We start from the raw sequence: 25,753 nt of genomic DNA on the forward strand, positions 1-25,753 counted from the left end.
GCCACTCTACTCTGCTGTATGACATGCCACTCGACTCTGACATGTCATGCAACGCCTCTACACTCCTCCACTCTACAATTTACTTCACTCTGTGCTACTCTACAACACTCTGCTCCATTTTGTGCCACTCTGTGCACCTCCCTCTAAGCCACTCCACTTTACTTCACTCTACTCTGACACACTACTTAACTCTACTCCACACCACAGTATGCCACTCCATTCTACAACACTCTATGCCACTCCACTCTACGTCGCTCCACTCTAACACTACACTCTACAACACTGCACTGTAGGATAACCTACTCTAAGACGCTTTCCTCAACTTTATTGAATGCCACCGTACTCTACACCATCCTACTCCACTCAATGCCACCCCACTCTACAAAACTTTAATCCCCTCTCTGACCCACTGTGACACTCCATTTTGTGGCATTCCACTGGACGAGATTCTACTCCACTCTGTGCCACCTCACTCTACAACAGTGTACTCCACTCTAAATAAAGTCAGATAACACTGTAGTAGTCTTATTATAAAATTACCATCTGGTATGAAGCTCCCAAAAGGCACCTGTTTAACTTATCCTACACTTACCTTTTATCTCTGTATGAATTATGATGTTATATTTCTGATACTTGAAACAAATATGGTTAATATTGGTACAAGCTCTTTATCTTATGAGACATATGGTTCCTTCTGATAGGAACCTTTTTTTTCTTTTTTATGTTTTTTTTCTGGAAGTTCTTTTTTAAGAAGGTCAACATGACCAAACAAAACAATAGTCTCATCAGGAGACAGGAGTAGAATACATTAAAAAAAACACCAAGGCTGTTGGAGAGGAAACTAGTTATATCACAAAAGAAAGGGAGAGAGGTAATGTATGCCTAACCATTCTTCTCCCAACACAACACAAGTGAACACACATCAAAAGGGTACCACAGCTATCATTCGTATTGCCTTTTATCTATCCAGAGATCTCTACGGAAAGCTGGACCCTCACCCCCATCGACTTGTGGCATGCTTCATCATCGGTCTTACCACACCCTGGACCCAAATGATTCTAATGTGGGTCAACCATAGATATAGTAATGAAAGTTTAAAACTACTTAGAGCTATCCTAACCTATTAATTTATTAGTATATGCCCAGACAGGATTAAAAACAAAAAGGGGGATGGAACAGGGGCTATTAGTAACCCTGTCATCCCATCATGGTCTAAATATCCCTCACAAGGTCAGCTGCCTTCTTCAGGTCAATTAGCAAACAGAACCCCCACCAAGGAGGTAATAAACCGCCTGTCGTGCCCTCCTCTATGAAACCCAATGGGACTGGCTATCACACCCTAAATATAGGGGCTACACCCACCATGTGACCACCTCCTGTGGGCAGAGGTCACTTCCCTATCCCTGACTGGCTATTTCCCTACTATGCAAGATGGAGGGAAATTAAATGGATGGGTCACCTCACTTGCAACACCTTAGGGGTGGTGCAGGCTATGGGTGTCCACTCCTCCTGTCCTTTGTGCATGTTCCCGCCGTTGCTCCCTCCTAAAGTGGGGTTTTGCAACAGGGGCAGTCATCTGCTGCTAGTAGCAGGGCTGGGGGTCGAGTTTCAAGGGTGGCAAGCCCTTTGAAGCTCACAGGCAGGGCAGTGCACATTCCTGGGTGAGGAGGTGTAACACGTCTCTGTCCAGGAAGGGCTTATTTTCTGATCCCAGAGAGCAAAGGCCCTCGCCCCCGGAATCCAGAATCTTGTCTGGTGGTGGCCAGCAACCATGCCAGGGCTAGTTAGCTTTGCTGGGGTCACCTCTAAGGTGGCCCCTTGCTACATTTTGCAATAAATCCAATACTGGTACTAGTTTGGATTTATTGTTCTGAGTTGTTTGAGAGCAAACAGCCAGGGTTCAGAGTGGCCATTATGTAGCTGTGAAACTCTTACTGACCAGTGTCAAGCATATGCATTTAAAACGGCTGCTCTGTACACTTACTATGTCCCAGGTTTGGCAAAGACACAGTAGGTGCATTTTGCTCATGCATCTATACCCACACATGCAGTATAGTGTACCCTGCCTTAGAGCTGGAAGGCCTGTCAGAGGGGTGGCTTACCTATATTGGAATAAGTGTGTAGTGGACAGGGCACACAGGCTGTGGGACATGTCATGTTTGCATTTTAGGATTGAACCAGGACACTCAGCCTGCAGTGGCAGTGCTGAGTACACTTGGATGCAGGGTCCCTCAGGGTGGCACAATCTGTGTTGCTGCCCTCAGGGGCCTACACTTAGAACCCCATACCCTGGGTACCTAACTTTAATTTGGACTTATTGTGGCAGCTAAAGGTGTTGCCAATTGTGCCAATGCATCACAACAGTTTTGGGAAAGAGATCTGGCCTAGGGAACCTGTTTAGCAGGGGCCTTGGGCACTACAACTTTGAAACCACATCAGATAACAAGCAAGAAGAGGGGGGCTAATCATGTTAAAAGAAGTACTTTCCTACATCAGTCGGTTTAGTGGACACATGGGCACAATTGATTGTGCTCCTTTGTTCACAAATGTGCGTTTTTATCTTTTCCAGCCTCATGAACATGTTTTACAATAGACTACGTCTTCAGTATTGCAGTTAGTGTGGGACCAGCATTGCCACAGTGTTAATAAACCCAGATTTACTTCATTAGTTGCTCTGGTGGATCTTGTTACGCTGCATCCCCCACATAGGAAATGGCCCATAACAGAATCTCTGCCCCAAAGAGCTCTAAGTGTTACAGTTTTTTGGGGTCTCGGTCTATTGTGGACTAGTTCATCCCTAAGATTTTTACTTCTTATAAAGAAGAACATGGTGTAAGACCCAGTCAGTTGATATTCAAGAATTTCCAATATGTGTAGTATCACAGATCATCCAGCTAGTTTATTCCTTTATTTTATGTTCTAGTAGGGTCTCCCTATTGTCATTATGTGCCCTTTTAAATGCTTTTGACACTGAACAGGGAAGGTAACCCCAACTTCTCAGCCTTTCTGATAATGATAGTGCTTCCTGATCAAAGTCTGTTACTAATGTGCAATTGAGGTGTGCCCTTAATAATTGGCCAATAGGGATATTCTCTCGTAATACTCTGGGATGAAAGCTGTCAAGACACATGGAGATTATTTCTGTCGGTGGGTTTGTGGAATAGACATGTAGTTAGTCTCCCAGTCTTAGTTACAGTAACCAAATCCAAAAAGGTGAGATCAGTTAGCGTAAACGTGAACTTCAGAAACTGGTGCTGGACTTTAACCAACCCACACACTTGGTTGCTTTGACCTCAGTACCTTGCCAAATCAAAAAGATGTCATCAATGTAGCTCTTCCATAGCCTAATCCTGTCTTTGTAATGATTGGCTGAAGTGTATATATATGCTCTCCTTCAAAGCTGTGAACATACAGGCCAACAAAGCTGGGAGCAAAAATGCTCTGCATTGAAGTACAGAGGATTTATTTATAGTGTGTACCCCTAAATCAAAAATAATTCATTGTCAGTGATATTCTAGTCAGAGAAATGACATGATCTAGAGCGGCCTGATAAATCCTCACCTCATCACTGGTTAACCTATTAGCTGCTGGGCCTCTGCCACCCTATCCCACCAGTACTGAGCCCTTGGCTATTTGGGGTGGTTCGTGCTTAGGGCTCCATAACTTTTTTCAGGTAAGATACTGACAGAATTTGCGTATTTTTTTTTCCTACATCCTGGGGATTCTAAAGGTACCCAAGGTTTTTGGATGGGACTGAGAAACTAAGCAAAATATAGCAAAATTTGAGTTTTTTTTTTTTTTTTTTAGAAAAATAGGGAAAAGTGCTCCAGCTAAAAGTGTCTGTTTTTTCCTCCTAAAAATGGCATTGACGAATGCTTTACTGTACTAAAGTAAACATCTTTGCCAGCTTTCAGTAACATGGAAAGTTGAATGAAAAACAACTAACTTTGTACCACAGTGTTAGCATTTTTCTAAGCAGTAGTCTAGTTTCCCTATTTTTTGTGCTTTCAACCTACTTCCAGTTTGTGGTGGAAACCAGTGTGAAACCCCTGGGTGATCAAAAAAAAGCTATAGATTTCTGAAAAATAGTCAACATTCTGAATCCAGCAAGGGGTCGTATGTGTAGATCCCTCAAGGTTTTCCCACTGAAAACAACTGTTGAAATAAAGAAATATTGAAAATGAGTAAGAAAAAAGGGCATTTGTAACAACATTTTCATCCATAACTTTTTGTCACAATTGCGATTTACAAATGCAACATACCATTACGTCCACTAGACCCTTCTGGTTGCAGAGATATATAGGGTTTGTAGGTTCTCCAAGAACCCAAGATACCCAGAGCCAACAACTGAGCTGAGCTGTACAATGGATTTTCATTGAGTAATACGCATAGACCCATTCTTATAGCAAAATAGGCAGATTGAAAAATGGGTATCAAGGAAACTTATGTATTTCTAAAATGGGCACAAGGCATGGAGTTCAGGAACAGTGGTTATTTCTACATCTCTGAATTTGTACGTACCCATACTAGCATATGATTTAGAGTGTTTTTTTCAAAATGTCATTTCTTATACACCGACTTACATTTAAAAGGCACAAATGCAGCGAAAACCACTTGGTAATAACAAATGTTCTACTGTTCTATGCTCCCACAAGTCTTCCGATAAAAATGGTACCTCACTTGTGTGGATAGACCTAGTTAGTGCCTGCGACAGGAAACGGCCCAAAACGCAACATGGACGCATTGCATTTTGCCATTGAAAACTGACCCTATTTTTCCAATGTGGGTAGCTCTAGAATTTGGACCCTAACTTAGCTAGCACCCAGGGAAACCTAGACAACCCAGGGTGGGCTGACTTAAGTGGTTCTCACAGCTGTGGAAAACTGCAAGGAGACGCAAAGAAGGAGTCTGCTTAATTAGGGCAAGAGTCCCATTAGGTGAAGTAATACTGTATCAGCCACACTCTACCTCCTATAATTCACCCTGATCGCGTCAGAAGGCATGAAAAGGGGCAGAAATCCACACGCACTGCCGTGGGAAAACGGACTCTAAGAAGTTGTTGTCACTTGGCCAGGCTCAAGAGGATTGCCAATGGCATCCTTCCCATGAGGTGCATTACAAATTGCTAGATCAGGTTCCATGTATACATTCCAGTCGCCAAGCTTTATGAAGATGGACAGTTGTTCAGAAAGGCAGCAAAGGAGCTGCTTTAACACTTCACATAAAAAAGAAATGCAGGTGTTCAAAGATGCATTGTGGAGGGTGTGTATTATCCAGGACTCGACCGTGTAACCACAAGCAGCCCTGGCAAAAATGCGCAAACCGGCAAAGCCCTCTTCCTCTCCTTGCTCGCCCTCTCTCATTTCTGCCATTCATTTTCTCTCCCCTTATCTCCTGTCTCTTTTGTCCGTCTGTGATCTCTCGCTCTTTCACCATTCTTCGCTCCCCTTCTCACTCTTTATCTTGAAGCTCTTTACATTTGCTGCAATTAATATCGGGGATCTGGGGAAAGTGACAGAGGCAACAGCAGCGGCCCAGAATGCGTAAAACTGTTCTCCCTTGTCTCCATCCCACTGGGACCAGACCCAGTGGAATAAAAGGTCTGTCTTTCCCTAGCATTCTGGAGGCATGGTAAGGGGATTTCAGTGGCTGGGGAGAGCGCCACGTGCATCAACCTGTTCTATTCCACCAATGCATGTTTGTGTGCTCGAAGGTCCTACTTGCAATTCTATGATGGAAAACGTGTAGTTTTTGTGTTTGTGGGTAATACTTAGGCCTCCTCATGCAATATCTATAATGTCGTTGCCACAAACTGAATTTCAGAAATGATCTTGTTGCACCCGTACATTTCTTGACACAAAGTTGAAATTTTAAACAGATTAATGGAATTCTTATAAGTTACATTCAGTTGCCTCAGTAAATTATGCAGCAAATAAAGTGGCAGTCTCACGATGGAAAATCAGTTTTGACATACTGGAATTTGCAACAGGCGGAATAAAATATTTCTTTTTAGCATTATGTTTAACCATAAGTATATTTCAAAATAGCAAAAGTAGGTAGTTGCCAAAATACAAATGTGCTATACTGGTTTATTTTTATCGTCTTAACAGAAACGGTGATGTATGGGATTCTGGAAACTGACAAAAACTTGAGGGTGACTGCAATGAAGGAAAAGCCATCTTCAGATCAGACAGAGTCACGTTGGGCGGTAGGATTTCTTTTCATTCCCATATTCGCTGACATACTTTGTGTGTGTATTTGTGTATGTGTATTGTATCCTCATCTACAATGTGCACAAATAGTATTTCAGTATTTCCGATTTGTTGACTGCAATTGCATCCTCATATTCTTATTAAATCATACCCAAATGTCTATTTCATGGCTCAGACTCCAATTCTTTCTATGTTTTAGATATCTGCCTGGAAAGGTTTAATGAAAGAAAAATGTACTTAGAGAGGGCCTTTCGGTCAGCCATTGCTAGGAAGTGCCATTCACATTTTGTATGAGTCCACAGGACAGCCATTCAGTGTCCGGAGTGCCAGTCAATGTGATTAATGGCATTTTAGATCTTTACTTGCTCTTCTGCAGCCCCTCTGCACACTGCTCTTGCTATTAGTGGAGCTGAAATCTGGTGACCTCTATAGATGGAAAACGAAAGGAATGAAGCACAGCCCCAACACATGGAAGGTGATGGGAGTATAATTTTTTGTGTCTTGTGTGGCCATTTTAACCAACAGCCGTTTAGTTTTCAGTATGTGCAGCTACAGATCATATTCTTTTCCACACTTACGCCATTTAATCATGGGCTCGTTCGGTTTTGAGGAATTAATGACATCACTCCCTGAAACCCACAATGCCCCTTAGATAGTTGTTTTGTTTTTTTGGCCATCTGGCTTGGATGGACTTTCCAGTGCTCCATTTTGATGCGTTCCAAAGTTGTATCCTTTGATGCCAGAGAACCAGGACATTGTTGGTGAAAATGTCAAGCTCATTAGTCTACAGCTAAGGCCTTTGGTCCAAAACACCAGAAGATCCTGGGACCAGGTTGCATGGGAATGACATGTTTGGAGAGCTGTGTAGGGAGAATAAACCTTTTCGATTCTGCCTTTATGCAGCAATAAATTCCTCTGGTCGGACCAACATTGGGTCTGTACTGTCTGTCTTTTGAGGGAGCGTAGCCAGTTTGCATGTCCCGCTTCTAACACCATTTGGTTCAAGAAAACTAGTTGGTGGATTACGGAAAGATACAGTGCTGGGACTGTACTGGGTGACTGTCCACAGCAGTGCCGAACATGTCGAGTAGCACAATCTGATGACAAGGGGGACAATATAGTATACTGGAAGCAATGCAGGAGTAGTGCGTGGCATGTGCACCTTAACAATTCCAGCTCCGAAGAAGAATCTTCAGGGCCCGCTATGAAACTCGCATCGAGGACAAACACTATGTACCCAAGGTTTCAAGCATGTACACCTAGAGATAAGTCGGGGCCTCGAGCCTTGGCTAAATACCAAAAGACAGCACAGAGAGCGCCAAGCCTTGGGCTGAGGAACAGCCCTCAAAAAAGCCTTGACAGTTCTCTAGTGTGGAAAAGTTCGTTGCCTAAAGGGTTTCAAAGCTGGCACTTCCGTGATGCAGAAGTCTTGAATCTGAGAGTTTATCGAGCTACCCTCATTCCCCAGGTTGGTTTCAAACTCAAGTGCACCCTCTGCCCCCTCACCTCCTAGTCGTTCTCATGAAGAGAATGAACAGCCTGACACTTGCCAGTGCACCATTTACATCGAGCCTGACAGTGGTCTCATTCTTGTCTGGCCACCTTCCTCTGCGCACGAACCACATAAGAAATGAAAGTTTACTATTGAGGAAGCCATTAACCAGGATTGAGGGTTTATCCTGTTCCTAAAAAGACAAAGAATGACACAGCCATGCCTGGACTATTTGCATTTCAACCCTGTTCAAAAGCTTATCAATCCTTTGAGCATTAACCTGCTAAGGACTCACTGCCAGATGAAACAACACTTACCACTCGGTCATATGAAGAGCAGGCCCCCAGGTATGTATCTACTTGTAATGGCATTTTCTTTTTTCCCACACCAAGTTAATCTGTGTGCGATTGTACTGCATCTGGTAAAAATCATTTACTCAGTGTAATAAAACTGCACCTGGAAACACAGGTGTGATACTATTGCAATATTGATTTAAGACATGAACTAAATCCACTCTGCAAAATGGGTAATGAAGGCCTAGATGTTATGCCTGCTCTCGTGTTGACAGAACAAAGCCCATGGGGAAAACTAAACAGCTGTTTTTGCTTTTGCCAGGGGCTGCTCCTCCATAAGGAGCGTCGCCCCCTGCGAGCAGCGGCAGCTGCATCCTTTTCCCCAAAAAAACTATCATAATACGATCATAAACTATGTTTAATCGTGGGCCACAGGGGTGACGAACAAAGAGAGGGATGAGGGCATGTGTGTTTGGCCGGCCTAACACACATGTGCACAGGACTCATTCCAAACAACACAGTTGCTGGGCTGGAGAGAGCCTGCATAGGCTCCCAGTCTGCCTGGGAGCGCCCTGGCCAATCCTGACGCTGCTTTGAGCAGCATCAGGACTGGGCGCAGGGCAGGCTGGGTGCCTGTGCCTGCGTGCAGCGAGACAGGAGGAGGCAGAGGAGCGGCTTGGCGTAGGAGCGCAGGTAAGTGTTTAATTTAATTCTTCTCTCCCTGCGCACGCCGTCCCGCCCCTTTTAGTCAGCGTGAGACACGACTGGCTTTTGCATGACTCAATTTTGGCAGCCAAGTTTGGTATAGCCAGATAGATTATCAAGTGCATTCAAATTTACTAAGTGCACATTGTCCTGTATGCCAAGGGTCTACTTTACCCACCAATGCCTTTCCAGGTAAAATTCTGTCAGCAGATGACACATGGGGCCAGGTGTAGGAAGGTCCGATTTTGCGAATCAGAAATTGCGAGTCTGTGCGACTCGCAATTTCCGATTCGCAAAATCGGATGCAGAACGGTGTCTCAGACACTGTCTGCGATTCGTTATGGGGTCGCAAAGACACACCTCATTAATATTGAGGTGGGTCGCATTTTGCGACCCCATTGCGAGTTCCTGCACTCACAGGGATGGTGGCCTGCTGAAGACAGCAGACCTCCATGTCTGTAACTGCTTTTTAAATAAAGCAGTTTTTTATTTTTATTTTGCAGCCCGTTTTCCTTATAGGAAAACGAGTTGCAAATAAAAAAAAATAACGAAACCATTTGGTTTCGTTTTTTCAGAGTAGGCAGTGGTCCACTGGACCACTGCCTGCTCTGAAAACATTTTTTGGGCAACATTCACAAAGGGGAAGGTTCCCTTTTGCAAATGGGTTACCACCATTGTGACACTGGTGGTAACTGCGAATTGCTTTGCGACCGCATTCGCGGTCACAAAGCAATTTAGCATCGCAATGCGAGTCACAAATAGGAAGGGGACACCCCTTCCTATTTGAGAGTCGCATTCACAATTTGCGAGTCGGTACCGACTCCCAAATTGTGAATGTGCATCGAGAGGAGCATTTTGCATGGCGCAAACTGCTATTTTCGCAGTTTGCACCATGCACAATGCTTGCTACATCTGGCCCATGGACAGTTATTTACATGTCAACAAACAAATCTTCCAGCATGCCAAGAAGCACAAGTGAGACAAACTGTCCTTAAAACATTCTTTCACATGTCTTCCATTAGTGCCCACAAGTCACTACATTATGGAGAAGAAATACCTGAAATATTTTTTTCATCTGATAGAGACCTCTAGCCTTACCTTTGAATATCTTGAGGCGTCAAACTGTATCTGGAAGATTTTCGAACAATACCCCTGCATGCCTGTAAGCAGCGTCATTCGGTTCCACATCGGCGTCATCGTCTGCACCAGAAGCGACATGCTCTGTACCTATATAGGTGCCATCTCAGCACACTAAAGTTAGTTCTTTCCTTTTTGTGCCAGATAATGCTGATCTGGATTGAGCTACCCCTCAGTCATTTTTTGACTGGTCTTTTTCGATTTTTTTGCCGACTTTTTTGAGACTTCACCTCCTGGGAGGATGTCACCCCAGAAACCAACTGGTTTCAAACCATGTGGGGCCTGTCAAAGGCAAATATCTGACAGGCCCCCCACTTGGTGTGTTTGTTGTGCCTAGAGCCGGGACAGGACACCAAGACATGTAAGGGCTGCCGCGTCATGCACCTGAAGGCACTGAGGAAGCATCCTTACCGGAGTGGAGTCAGTGCCTTATTTGTTGTATAGGCTTGGTTAGGGAGGCGTTTGGGAGGCATCTATGGCCCCTTCTGGAGAAGGCCCAGTTGAAAAGGACAACTGGTATGAGGAACTGGGTGAGGCCAGTTGGTTGGACACCTTACCTTACCTATCTTTTGCAATGGTGGTGCGCAGGGCGGCTGAGGTCTTGGACTTTAACTTTCCCTAAGTGGCAGTCAAGACTAACATTCTAACAGAGTTCCTTCAGTCAGGAGTCCCCCCCACCTCAAAACCCTTACTACCATTCAATGAAGCCCTTACGGATGTCCTACTTGAGGCCTGGTCCAAACCCTGCACAGAGGCTCCTGTGAATAGTATGATTGCCCGCTACCATCGCCTCGCCATCCCAGTTTCTTTTCCCAGCATCTACTTGGAGAGCTTGGTGGTCCAATCCTCTTCATCCCACATTCACCCTCGCGCGATCCCTACCACTCCACCGGGTAAGGAGTCAAAGAGGCTGGACACCTTGGTAAGAGGATGTTCTCTTCCACTAGCCTGGCACTGCAGTCGGTGAACACCCTGTGTCTGTTGGGTCATTATTCCCATACAATATGGGATTTGTTGCACAAGTGCTGCCTATGGTCCCGGAGGAGGCCTTGGCCATACTCTCTTAGGCTGTTGCCAATGGCAGAGATGCAGCTAAGTTCTCAATCAGATGTGGACTTGACATGACTGAGTTGCTGGGTAGAGCTATTTCATTGTTTGTGGCCTTGCGGCACCATGCCTGGCTGAGAACATCTGGTTTTTCAGGGGATGTTCAGGCTTCCTTCATGGACGTGCCCTTTGATGGCTCTCGCCTCTTTGGAGACAAGGCAGATTCAGAGCTGGAGCACTTTAAGGACAGCAGGACTGCAGGCAGGTCCTTGGGCTTGCCTATGGACCCTTGTCAACACCAATCTGCCTTCTGCCACTTTTGTGGCCATGGAAGGGGTCTCCAACCACGCCCATAACCTCCCAGCCTAAAGACCACATGGGACAGGCAGCCAGCGGTCAGATCAGTCCACACTTTCCCTCCCCCAGCAACCGCTGCCTTGAAGCATCTTTAGTCTGCCATCAGGCCAACATGGGCACCCAGTGGGAGGCAAGATCTGCCATCACCTTCACCTCTGGTGGTCAGTAACATCACACCATTGGGTATGGCAGATAGTCCAAAGGGGCTACTACCTTCTCTTAGTGACACCGCCTCCACCTATGCCCCCCGCTTACGATCAGCTGACTGAGGACCATCATTCCTTAGCTGGAGTGGCTATCTGGGAGAGGTGGAGATCAGAGGACTTTGGTCTCTGACAGAGTCCGAACTTCACCTAAACTTGATGGAGCTCAGGTCGATTTGCTTGGCGTTAAAAGCCTTTCTTCCTTCAATCAAGGGAAGGCTGGTGCTGGTGATCACAGACAACACCACTGCCATGTGATACTGCAGCAAACAGAAATTACAAAAATGCTGTTCTTCCCTATTTATATTCAAAATTGGGTCATGTAACTCAGGCACCACCAAATATTTTGTTAACCCTGCTCCCATGATTATGATACCGATATCAAACAGCATTTTATTTTTTATAACCAGCAGGTCAAGGGCTGAAATATCAGCAGAGGTCAGTGGGCTTTTGTCCATCATAAGATGGTTCCAACTCTGCTCCTTTAACTACGTGTGTAATATTCTCTCCCACTGATGTCAAAGAAGTGATAATACCAATGATATAATTTCTACATTGTGATAGTTTCTGCCTTCTGTCAGAGAAGTGAAAATAACAATCATTTAATCCTTCTAGTGTTATGTTATGTTGCAAGTTCTTGTAGAGCGCATAGCTACCCAAAAGCAGGCTTCCCAGCTCTAACAGAAATCATGAAAAGAGGTGCATTGCTTTTAAGGGGAGAAATACGTCTTCAATTTCTTCCTGAAACTTAGCAGGTTGCTGTTGGATCTGAGGTAACTAGGCAGAGTGTTCCAGAGCTGAGGCACTGGATAGCCAAATGATCAGCCTCTGCCTCTCGCTCTTTTAATTTTGGGAGTGGCCAGGAGTGAGCACCTGTTAGATCTTAGCGCTCCCGCATTATTATACGGTATGACAAGATGACTTAGGGTGTGTGGGCCTTGTGCATGTTTTACCTTATGCGCAATACATAGAGTGTGAAATAATCATACCTCTAAAGCTGTGACATGTGAAATGATCATACTTCTAAAGCACTAGGAATTATGAACAACACGTATATTCCCACTGTAAGCTGATGCCCTTTTCCCTCTGATGTCATGGACATCAGAGTAAATGTGACATGGCTGCAACATGATATTCTGATCCTATTGACATCACAGAATGAGAATAACAAAAACATCACTGCTGCGGCGTGATCTCATCTCATGATGTCACAGAAATTAGAATAATGATGTCATTGCCCCAGCTTGCTTACTCGTCACATCCCTTTGAAGTACAACTTGAAATCCACTTAACATTAAAAAAATAAGAACAGTGACATCATCTCTTCAGCATGAATTTGTCAACTCTCGGCGTAGGAACTGTACTCATGAGTTGCATCCACTGTAGTGAAAATGTCCAGTCCCCCCTCTGCTGTAAGTAAGAATTCCTGTGGAGGAGCAAATTATTAATGTCACACATTTACATTTTGCCTAACAATTCAATAAACAATATACTATAAAATTTATAAGAGAAACAGTCCCATTGTTTAGCAACTGTCACTAAACCTTAGTGAATTTGCCCAAGCATCATCTGCAAGTAAGCTTTCATTCAGAACGACAGCAAATTCTGAGCCTTATCAGTTCTCCTTTGTACATGAAGAGATCTGTGTAGTGGCATTTGGTGAGGTGAGTAAGGTATGTGTTTAGAGTCTCCAGCAGCCGCATCATGCCTCACTGCTTTTGCGTTTCAGACTTACTGGACAGTAGCTGACCCCAGAGAGCAATGGACATACTGAGACAGCCCTAGACTTTTAGTTTGCACGCCATTGGGTTCTGCTTGTTTATTTAAGCAATGTGAACCAGATCTACAACTCCCACAATGAAGTGGGTTGTTTTAATGGCAGCCCATAAGTGAAGCAAATTGTCCTTTTTACATATAGGTTGCTTATATCGAGTCTCGGTCATTCTTGGGTCTTCTGGAAGAGTGGTGGTCCGAGAGAGGAGGGGAAGGAAAGCATGGAATAATTTGGTAAATATCAAGTGTAACCTAACTTACCTAAGGCCAAACGTTTGGATCTCACTGCTAGCATGCTAGCATGCATATTCAATCTGGGATTGGAGGTCTTGTTTCGTTTGTTGCGCAACATCTTTTAGAAGACAGAATTCCTGCACTGGGTAGAGGCTCCTCCACTCAAGGGAGAAGCCTAGCCTTTCAAAGGTTTGCATTTGCAGTTAATGTAGATTCAGTGCCTTATAACATTTAGGTGCTCTAGTTCTTATAGTGGAAACAAAGGACTTTATATCCCAAGTATCAAATAACCGGAGTCAGATGGGAGAGGGGCCGAAAAAACTTATCAGATACTTAAAGCTATCTTTTTCTCTGTTGAGTAGGAAAGCTCAAAGCAGGGCAAGAAGCCACCTGCCTGCTCTTGAAAACATCTCAATCACACATGAATGATATTTAACGTGTGAATTGTATCCCCTACATGGTCGTTTCCTTCAGCTGTTTAATGCCTTCCTAAAAAGAAACCTACCGTGCTCTGACTGCACAGTGTCCATGATACATAAAGAAAATAACTGAATTAACTAATTGACAACTTCTGGCTTCGCCTGGTTTCTTCTATCAATTCACAGTGCATCCTATCAGGTTGAAACAGAATGCACGCGCCTGCACTGTTCCACAAGCCATTAAAGAACAATGCCAGTTCACTTTGGGGAACCTAATTCTTGGTAAGTCTGGAGCTGTCATCATGCAGAAGAATGTGTTAAGCAGTTTGGTATCAAATAGAAATGTAACTTTAGGCAAGATAACCATTTTCGCTAAATTCACTCTCCCATATATTGTTAAGGGGAGGCTATTCCATTTTTGCAAAAGCTTATTTATCTCCACTGTGGCCTTCCTCAAGTTAACAATAGGAATATCTGTTAAGCCATGTACGATTTGAACCCCCAAATATCCCAGTTGACCCTAGTGAACGCTTTTGCAGCATCTGAAGCAGCAACTGCCAATGGAATCTTCTGGGCAACCGTCCTATCTATAGTGCAAATTAGCAGATGCGTTAACTCATTCAAATGCCTCCCAGGAGTAAACCTCCTCTGGTCTGGGTGTACTATTGCTCTAATTAAGGGTGAGCAGAGCTCACAGAGTTCTACTCTGCAGAATTCTGCGGAGTTAGCTAAAGACTGTGAAAAACTGCGGAGTTCCGCTTGTGGTGGAATGCCGCCTGCCCTACATGGCATATACAAATAAATAATGTCTGGAGGGTATAGGGGAGGAGTACTCAGAAAAAATGTATCTTGCAGTCAGAGCTCCACGGAAAAGAAAGAACCTGTCTCTCTTTTCCGTGGAGCTCTGCCTGTTTCCTTTTATCTGAGCACAGCCATAGACCCTCCCACCTAATATAAAATCCAGTCCATGCCTAGTGTGGGCCTCCATGTGCACATAGAAGAGAAAGTGAAATTAGGGTCTGAATGCTTTCTGGGTCTAGGGTCCCTGTTGCCAGCAGCCTAGATCTCTGCCTCCCTCTGCCACCTGCTCCCGGGCTGCTGAGGACAGTGAAAGGATGGAGGCCTAGATCCAGAGCTGGAACCGGTGCAGCCCCTCAGCAGCAGCTCCACGCCGACCGGCAAAAAGCAAAGCCTTAGCTTGGGGTCCCATTGCCTGTCATAGTGCAAATGTTGTCTACATTTTGGGCTGAGTGTAAAGTGCAAACCAATTCTCAATTTCCCTTAGGAAAGTTTGGGGCCACTTGTATTTTAGTGTTATTGCGTTTGTTTAAATTTATTTTTTAAGAAAGGAAAAATAGAGTACAAGAAATGAAAAGTGAAATCAAGGCCATCACAATTATAGCCTCTGACCAAGAAAGTGGGGCCTTTTATCCCCGTAGATATATCTTACTGAAAAATACTTTCAATGATTGCACCAAGACTTCTATTAGAGTTTTGTATATCTCAGCTGGGTTTCTGTCAGGTCCAGCTGCCCTAGCACCTTTTTGGGACATAATATGTATACAGACTTCTTCAGAAATTTCTTTTTCTGACACATCCACCTGTGTTTTGATTAATCATTATCCATTAACCAGTTTTCGATTTCCTTGCTATCTGTATAGATATATTCTCTGTATGAGCTACTAATAAATCTTAAACTAGCCCCTTCAATTTCTTTAGTGGTGCCAAGTAGCTTGCCAGTGCCATTTCTTTAATGGCGCTCCTAGTTTTATCAGTTTTAGTTTTCCACACTGTAAGAGAACTACAATTCTCACCATACACAAATACTGTAACTTCCTTGTCTTTTATTTATCTGACAATTATCTTGGCAAGGATCCCTTGCCAAGATACAGCTTGGGCCTCCTCTAATCCACATCGCAGGGCTCTATGTTTAGATGGATCATTTATTAAAGCATCTAGCAATTCTGCCTCCTTCCTCATAATTTTATCCTTCAAGGCCTTTTCTTTGGCCCTATTCTCCTTGTTCCGCCTAACTGTTAGTTTCGTTATTACTGCCCTTATCAAAGCCTTATATGTGTCCCATACCATAACCTGGCTAGCTGTTACCTCATTTAAGGAAATAAAAAAACAACTGTTTAATTTGCCAGCTCTGATGTCAAGGTCTCATCTAAAAGTACTGTCCTGTTCAGTGTCCACCGTTTCAGGCTCAACCCCACCCCAGGTAGGCCCAATTTTAAGCTGACCAAAGAGTGATCAGATAGTAAGGCAGGTGAGTGTATGACTTGGACAACATAATCATTTAAGGCCTGATCCACTAGAAAATAATAAATTCTGGAATTATATCCATATATCTTTTTACTGTAAAAGTTAGACACTTTAGAAATCCCCTAGTGCTTTCTCCAGATGTCAACTAAATTTCGATCTTTCATAATTCCTTTTAAAGCACGTTGTATTTTAGGTTGGGTAACATATTTTACTTTTGAGGTCCTATCAAACTCAGGATTTAATACTGCACTAAAATCCCCTCAAACTATAATATAATAGACACTATTTTGTCCAGGAGATGTTTTGCAAGACTCTTAACAATGTAGGATTGCCACAATTAGGACCATAATATACATCACACGTTAAATAGATGTCTTCACCCAACAATGTAGAAACTAACCATCTCCCTGTCCTGTCCGTGCTTTCTAATCACAATTGCCACTCCCTTGGTTCTCCCCCACCTGTTCAGAACACACCATATCCTGAACCCAGCTAAATTTACTTTTTAAAAAACCCAACTGATTTCTGAAAGTTTAAATGTGCTTCTTGTAACATGATTATATGGGCCCTCCACCTTTTAAGTGCTTTACTACCCGGCCTTGTTTCTTTCTGGATCTGACCCTGTTCACATTCCAAATTACTAAATTGATTTCTGTTACCTCAGCATTAGTTTTTATTTCATCCTCTACCCTTTATATTTCTGAAAACGTACCTGCCTCTAGATCCTACATGATTCCAATAACTCCTTGTAATCCTATTGTGTGCTCCAAGGAACTTTTTTCTCTTTTTAGCCACATGCTCCCCACCCAAAGTGCCCACCTTACCCCCTTTTCTGAGGTACCCACCCTCCTATCTTGGCGTATTGTCGGCCATTCAAGAGCTTTACATCAGGGGTGTCCACCTAGACCTATATCTGAGAAAAGAAAAGAAAGAAAAGGAAAATCATCTACGACAGCATCTATTACATTCACAGTTATGAATTGCCACCATCTGTCCTGACCCTTGCTTGATAAGCAACTCTTATTTCCACCAAAAAGGCATCCACCTTTGCAGGATCTCTAAAATTTTACCTTTTTTTCCTCCACATGATGCAAGCAACTTTATCTGGACCTCAGCGCTCAGCTTCTGCAGCTCTTGCATCCTTGATCAATGCTCCCACTGTTGTTGTGCAGACTTCATTCCTACATCTGACTGAATCTTACACTTATTACCCTCATAAGTCAGGTCATTTGCTTTCAGAGCACAAGTCAGAATTAGCTCCTTGACTGCATATGTCTGAAAGTCTACCAGACTTTCCCGTGGAACTTTTTGATTTGAAGACAGCTTAAAAGGATTCGTATGGACTCTTTGAAATCTCCTTCTCAAGATCAATATCTGGTCTATCCTGTAGAGAAAATTCATCTTCAAAGGGTCTATTGTAAAGGCCTTCAAATTCCAAGACTCTGCCCCTTCTTGAATTTGCAGTACTTTTAGATTATTGCACCTAGAATGGTTCTCCAACATTTCTAAGTTATCCAGTATTTCTTTATTTTCCATTCTAAGCTCAGTTATCTCCTGAGCATTGGTGTACAAAGCCCGACTCATTTATTCCAGATTTTCCTCTAGAGTGGAGGTTCTTTGCCAACTCAACAAACTTCTCTAACACATCACACGTGCCTTAAATCTCCTCTTGATTACTTTCAGAAATGTTTAACTTTTTCATCATATCAGCTCTAGGATTAAAAAGGATGCGTTCCAAAGAATCGTAAGTTTCACAGGGTCCCAGAAGATCTTCTCTGCAACCTTTCTGAATCTGCAATCTACTTTCCTTATCTACATCTGCCACCTACAAACTAATTGGCTGACTGTCCAAGTCCCCGCCGTTTGCTGGCAAATCTAGATTGACCAAACTCTGGCTTAATAGTCCCCCCTGCCTCAAGGAGTGTCTCAAACCTTTTATGTGCACAGACACACTTAGCATCTCAACTCCTGAAATGAAATTCCAAGATTGGCCTTCTGGGAGGTCTGGAGGATCCGTAACTGCCCCATCAGTGTTTTTTCCCCTCCGCCTGCTCCATCATCCTAAAAAAGGACTTAAGTGATGGAGTAGATCTTACAGTTGTTAGTGCACTCTTTGCCGCAGCGTAATACTATATATTTTTTTCTTGTGATCATTTTTTTTTCTTGGCTAGTCTTACTTCAATGGTTGGTATCTCCGGCCTGCTCACCTTGCCTAAAGGGCTGATGTTTCTTCGTACAGGGACAGATTGTAGTATGTACCTGTTCCTACCCTCCCCACTTCATAGACTGTCTGTTTTACTAGAGCTAGCTGTAGCGGTTTCAGTCATGGGACACATCAGATCCCGGCTGATTACATTTGTGTTTTTTGGCATTGGTAGGTTTTGTGTTAATTTAGCAGGTTTCTGCACGTGAAATTTCACGATCTGCTACCTCAGTTTTTTAACAACAGCCCCCTTATCGCTTGAGTAAGTATTTTTTATTACCTCAGGGGGCGAGGGCTACACTCCATACATTGATGCCAAATCATAGTCTTCCTCCCTCGGAACATGGTGTCATTGGCGATCAGCATTCTTTCTCGCTACCAGGGAGCAGACTGTGACGCGATCCCTCTGCTGACCCGTAAGCAAACACGGGTCCTGACCGCGTGAGAGCAGTGCAGCAAGCACGAGAGACACGATATCCCACAGCAGACTCCTAAGACAAGCGGGGCTGGCGACTGTGTCCATGCCTGGCAGGATCCACCGATAGGTAAGCTGCCTTTAACTCTTTTCAAGGGGATTTCTTTTTTAAAACAGTGCATTTATGCCCTGAAGGCGAAGCAGTGGTCACAGGGTACGCAATGCTGCCTATCCCAGAATATCACTAGACAGGCATTCCCCTGATGGAGAGCTCCTGCAGTCTGCGCGAGCCTACCACCATGTTCCTCATATCCAGTCTGCCGCAAGCCTGCATTATTGTGGATCTGATTAGATTCTGTATTGTATATTTAATGCTGCTCAATTGAAATAATCGAAAAAGTAAACAAAATAAACACAGTGCATAAATATTTCCCATGCTTTTCAACAGGAGTGTTAACTTTAATGTAATTTGCATTTGTTTTCAGTGCCCTTGTTTCTATGTGCTTTCAAAAAACACGCTTCCCCTTGTGCAAGAATTTCTTCAAGAAAAAAAGGTATATTTTCAAGTTCATTGTTATTTCGCTCTCTTTTTATGTTGGGCAAAATCTCCTTTAATCATAGCTGTGTTCATCTTATTGCAGAATGCACAAATAGAGGAAAAGGATGCTCCTGGCCATTTCATATCTTGGCTTGTACCCAGGTACGTAGATCATTGTAAAGGCACGTCTGAAAGGATGAGCATTAACAAAATGAATTGGTCAGGCTATTGTAGTGTTTTGTTTCCTTTTTACAACTTTGTTTGATAAAAAGGCATCAAGGCGATTAGGCATTTTCTAAGGACCAGATCACTTTCCCTATTACTACACTCGGAAATGTTGATTGATATGAATTGGATTTTTCTTACCAACAATTTTTTTCTGTTTGACAACAAATTATACAGACGGATGCAGGGGATGGCGATGGGCACATGCTTCGCCCCCGCTACGGAAATTTATTTGTGGGCTGGTGGGAGGAGCGCTTGTCCACTCCCATCCCGGCATTTGATGATCATGTAATCTTGTGGACACGTTTTATAGATGATATTTTCATCATTTGGAAGGGGGATGCACCCTCGGCAGAGGTGTTCATTAGAGATTTGAATTGTAATTAACTGAACCTACACTTTACAGGCATTATGAATAGATTAAAAATGTAATTTCTGGATGTGGAGGTTTTTATTGAGAACGCTAAAATCAATATTAGACTGCATCATAAACCTATGGCAGGTAATAATTTGTTACATGTAACAAGTGCACACCCTAAAAGTATGATTCGTAGCATCCCCTATGGGGAACTATTGAGAGCCAGAAGAATTTGTAGTACAGTGTCTGATTTTGATCATGAAAGGCAAATCATGTTTGGGAGATTTAAGGAAAGGGGTTCAGCAAGCCAGTAATCGGGTGGATGCTGTAGATAGAACACATTTACTTCATCCACAGCCATTGCATTCTGAAAATGAATAAACAATTGGATTCATCACTAGGCTCCTCAGGTATGGAAAATATTCAACAAATACTGGGGCATAATCAAAACAGATGATCACATAGCTAAAGCTGTGCACAATACACCACAAATCACCTTTAGAAAGAGTAGGTCATTATGTGATAATTTGAGCAGTAATTTAGTATCTTCCCAGAATATTTACAGTAATATAGCTCAGGGTACAGGAGGTTTTCACTGCTGTACGAAATGCAAAGCTTCTAGACAAAGCAATAATTGTAGTAAGGTGTGGTTCTCTACCAGACAAAAATATCACTACATAAAGAAGATAGACACATGTGACATGGAATATTGCATATACTGTTTGATATGCCCTTGTGATAAATTATATGTAGGCAGTATCCTTCATAAAGCCAAAAAAGAGTATTGGAGCATATGAGGGCCATTAAAAATAACAACAAACAGTATCCTGTTGCTAGACATTTTGCTGAGGCCCACAACAGTAACACAACTTTTTTGAGATTTGTGCTAATTGACGATGTGGGCATCACATCAGAGGTGGGACAGATGGCTCCCACTGACAGAAAGCAGAGTTTTCATCTGTTTTCCTGCACACAAATACTTAAAGCAGCTCCTGGCTTGTGAGAGCAATGCTGGCTACTGCAGGACGTGGGGAGCCGGCTAGGACTGCGGGGGCCTTGAGGCACCCCCACGGTCCTGTCACTCTCGCTCTCTTCCATCTTGTAATAGGATGGAAAAGAGAGATATCGCTAGTTCAGTGGCCTCTCCATACAGTGACTTCAAAGAGACAGACTGGAAAAATGTTTGGGAAGAATATTATAGTTACATTTTGATGGACAGCAGACCCTGCTGCGCACGGTTAAAGGCTGCGCGTGGCGTGGTGCCCAGATGGGTGCTTATAGAGGTTGGCCAGAGGGCCTGGCCACAGACCCCGACCCTTAGCCAATCCATGCAGTGTATACCTACGCCTCAAGTATGCACTTGTATGTACACTTGAATCAGTTTAAGCACTAATTGTAACTGACTGTAGGCACGCAATATAATTTAATACGCTAGACACAGAATAATTATGTTTCTTTGTTTAAAAAAGGACCCAGAGCCTGTGATCTTCAAGAAGTATAAGCACTGCATCTGCCAACCTGGCCTACGAACTATAACACAGGCACTTGTTCTGTTGATGCAGATTCTAGAGACTCCTGTAAAGCAAGTTTGTCCTTAGAAAAGCTATATTGCATGCAGAGGCATGGTCGATTTCAGGTGCCTGGACGTATGACCGAATCTCCACAGTCTTTATCCTTTTACACTAAATCCCCACTGAGATGTAACATCTCTTCAATATGGCTTAACCGACTTCCTATATCCAAATCAAGCATACATTGCAAAGAAGCATCACTGTCCACGTCAGGAAATATTAGCAAAAAAAGACTGTATCAAAGAAGATTGAAAGTAATGATTCAATCATACAAGACGATAAAAAGGCATGTCGGGTAGGATTAGTAAGAATTACCATATCAGACAAGAAAAACAATAATGGGCACTATCCAAGGTTAGCAATAAGGATCAACTGGCAAAGTTAGCAATGATGCCTATTATGTCCAGTGATAAGCAATGATTACACCAGGGGCACCTCCACCTTTTAGTATCAATCACCAGAGGCACTTTACAACAAGTTGAAGGTATCCTAAGCCTTTGGTGCTCCGCTGACCCCGCATCAGAATAGCATTTATTTGTGATGGAGACACCTAGCCCCATATTCCTTACTTTAGAATCCTTCCCCAGGCACAAGACTGGATTCAGAAATGTTTTCCCTTAGTACATCTGTGCGTCAGAAGAGGGTGACGCACGACTCCGTATCAACGTCGTCCACCGGATGTGACCTCAATGGAGTCCATATAACCTCCTTGCCAGCGCACCGACGTCAGTTCCTTCTTTTTGCGCTTGCAACGTGGATCCAAAGTGGTTAGGGGGGCATTTTTCGGCCCATCTCGGCAGTTGTTGAGGAAACAGCATGTTTTTTTTAAATGCCTTCAGGGTTTTAACCCTGTAGATCTTGTGGCAGATAAATGTTGGTCACAAATCCACATACCATCTGTATGTTCTGTATGTGGTGCCTTGGAGTACATCACCACTCCGAGCAGTGTGGTTCCTGTTGTTGTCTTTGGCCGAAGGCTTTGAGGGAGAATTGTTTGAAAATTCTGGCAGCGTGGCTAGCAGAGGCCCGGCATAGTCATCGGTCCCTCTCGAAGTCCAGAGATTGCTCGAGGAGCTGTTCGCATGACGGTCCTTCACCGTTGACATTGAAGGAGTCCCCAAAGCAGAAATCAACAAAACTGACATGTAAGTCAGGCATCTCCGATGCGGTCTCCCAGCCTTCGGTTGAGGGGCCTTTACAAGAGGCTACCCCGCGCCTCCCTGTTTTCATTGGAGTTGGGGGCTACTATGGCCCAAATGAGGGAATATGATCATTCCCTGCATGAAATCTTTGAGCCTGAGCCTCCCTCTGCTGCACTTTCTAGCCTCAGGGATGTGGGGGGTGTCCTAGCTGAATCTACACCGAAGGGTTTGCCCTCAGTTCAGTTAGGCCCTCTGGATTCGTTGTGTGATCCGTAATGGTGGCAATGCACAGCCCTTCAGGGTTTCCACCTTTCGCGCTGGTCTGGTCATCCAGTGACGACGGCACCAGTGGACACTGAACCTATTCTTTCTGCTGTAGGTATGATGCTGCAGCGGCACCAGACGCGTCGGATACTGTGTCAACTGAGTTGACTGATTAAGTCAATTGTCCAGATATTCCTATACAACCTGACACTTTTTTTTGTACTGGAAGAGGCAGTTTTGAAGTTGAAGAGGACAATAAAGGTGATCAAAACTCTTTGGACAACACTGTGTTACCACCTTCAGAGGAAAATTGGTTGACAGAACTGAGTGAGACTAGTGAGATTGAGTCCTCTCCACTTTTGGACTTACTTCCTGCACCTGGTATGGCTACAGAGGGGAGTTCCACTTATGCAAAAAGGTTAAGGAGAGTAGCTGTAGTCATGGATTGGCAGCTTCCCCCATTAGAACTATCCACTGACCTTTTAGTGACTGTACTTCACCAGGGGGAGATATGAGTGGAGCCCTTACTCCCTTATGATGAGTCTCTATACAACATTTTATTAGGAGCCTGGGCAAAACCGGTAATTGGAATGCAGGTGGAACAGCCTTATCCCATAGGCATCAGCCAGCCTCTGGCAATCCTGTTTGTCTTTTACTACATGCCTCCATAAAAGGTCTGATTGTACAGGCAGTTACAGCTTCTGCGGACCCCATGACCGTCCTGTAGTACCACCAAGCTTTGAGTCCAGATGGCTGGAAAATTGTGGGAGAACTATGTTCTCTTCGGTTAGTGCAGCATTGCATTCTTTCAATACTGCTTGTCTTTTGGGCAAGTTTTCCGTTATGTTATGGGACTCAATAGCACTTTTTCTGCCTTTTCTTCTGGAGGAAGCCAGAGGTGAACTGCTACAGCTGGTACAGGATGATTTAGAAGCGGCTAAATTTACCATAAAAAATGGTATGGACACCATAGATTCCCTGGGTAGAACTATGACCCAATCAGTTGCATTGCAAAGACATGCTTGGTTGCATCACTCTGATTTTTCTTAGGCAGTAGATATGCCAATTGATGGTGCATATTTATTTGGTGAACATGCAAATTCAACTTTAAAGCGATTTAGAGCAGGTTGGTGAAAAAAGACATTTGGACATATCTTTAACTGTTCTCATTTTTTTCTGAATTTTGAAGAAGGATTGAATACGTTGGGATATATATTCTTTACGACGGCACACAGTGTAGTGCATAATCCAGATGTTAATGGTTATTAATACACTTATGGTTATTTACATGCATCATCATCACCCTTATTTCCCACATGTTACGTTGATAATGGGGATTATGTGGTTAGTTATTCTAAAGTACTATTTTCAAGTGGAGTCAAATTCTTTAAAGTTATAACCTAATACGATAGGTGGCTTTCATTATTCCTATTTACTGATAGGTATATAAGTGGTGAATTTCTACTTTAGGTCTATCGATGACAGCTTTTCATGTGTTTATTTATGTTCTGATCTTTAATGGTGCCTGATGTACAGGTGATACAGATTTTTTCTTTACTCTGAAGGAGAGCTTGTGCTAAACAATTGATAACAGTTATGGTATGTTCCGTTTTCTGGTTGGAGCATCTTTTGTATGGTTGATGAGCAATTAGATATATAATCATGCTGATCCGAGATCGCTCAGATTGTGAACTATAGGCCCTCATTGGGGAGACTAGAGTTAACACTCTGTGAAATGTTAATTGATCTGTTTATGATATCATGAATTCATGAACTTTACTATCCCTTATGGGGATATTTTGGTAATGAAAACTCCAAGGGAGTCCCTGTTTATGGTTCATTTATTGTAGGAGTGTTTATTTGAAATAATCCTCTTATTCCTTTTGTTAATATGTGGCAGTGTCCTATATATATTTATATATATATATATGTTCGATGGCATGTGTAGCTGCAGATACACATGCTTTGCACATCCCGCCATCTAGTGTTGGGCTCGGAGTGTTACAAGTTGTTTTTCTTCAAAGAAGTCTTTTCGAGTCACGAGATCGAGGGACTCCTCCCCTTTCGGCTCCATTGCGCATGGGCGTCGACTCCATCTTAGATTGTTTTCTTTCCACCATCGGGTTCGGACGTGTTCCTCTTCGCTCTGCGGTTCGGTTCGGAAAGTTAGTGAAAATATCGGAAAATTCGACGGTATTGTTTGCGTTCGGTATCGGGTTAGTTACAACAGATCGACACCGAATTTTGAAGAGCTCCGGCGGCCCTTCGGGGTTTTCGATTCCACGGCGGGGCCTAAACGGCCCGACCCCGTGCGTCTTCAAGGCTAATGGAACGGACCCCATCCCGCTTCTGCCCCGAATGTCACAACAAGTATCCTTATACAGATCAGCATCTGGTCTGTAATTTGTGTTTGTCGCCAGAACACAAGGAGGATACCTGTGAGGCCTGTCGAGCGTTTCGGTCCAGGAAGATATTAAGGGACCGAAGAGCAAGAAGACTACAGATGGCGTCGGTGCCGACAGGACAAAAACACGTGGAGGAAGAAGAGGAAACCTTCTCCATTGAGGATTCAGACTTGGAAGAGTTATATCCTGAACAGACGCCGAAAACCGTGAGTAAGACGTCGATACACAAAACTCACACAAAGACCACTAAAGCCCAAGGGACGCCACCGCCAGCAGGCCATGGCTTAACCCGAAAAATAGGTGACCAAGCATCGGCACCGAAAAAGGGCATGCATGTGTCGAAGTCATCCAACTCCGGTCGAGATACCGGCACAGAGCAGACTCGACCCCGAGACACCGGGTCAGAGCAATCTCGGCACCGAGAGGGTGGCACCGAAGCAAGTCGGCACCGAGAGATCAGTACGCCGAAGAGCAAAAAAGTGTAGGCGGAACCAA

At 43.7% G+C, this 25,753-nt stretch overlaps 1 protein-coding gene across 3 annotated transcripts in view; it reads left to right on the forward strand.

Annotated features, from left to right (window-relative positions):
- LOC138285661 (uncharacterized) overlaps positions 1–25,753 on the forward strand; it is a 222,604-nt gene that overhangs the window by 116,667 nt on the left and 80,184 nt on the right. For all 3 annotated transcript variants that reach the window (XM_069225910.1, XM_069225909.1, XM_069225911.1), the window contains 3 exons: positions 6,111–6,208; positions 19,241–19,309; positions 19,397–19,455. In XM_069225910.1, coding sequence (XP_069082011.1) covers positions 6,111–6,208; positions 19,241–19,309; positions 19,397–19,455 — 226 coding nt within the window. The remainder of the gene's footprint in view (positions 1–6,110; positions 6,209–19,240; positions 19,310–19,396; positions 19,456–25,753) is intronic.

The sequence above is a fragment of the Pleurodeles waltl genome, chromosome 3_1, assembly GCF_031143425.1.
Source record: "Pleurodeles waltl isolate 20211129_DDA chromosome 3_1, aPleWal1.hap1.20221129, whole genome shotgun sequence".
NCBI lineage: Eukaryota > Metazoa > Chordata > Amphibia > Caudata > Salamandridae > Pleurodeles > Pleurodeles waltl.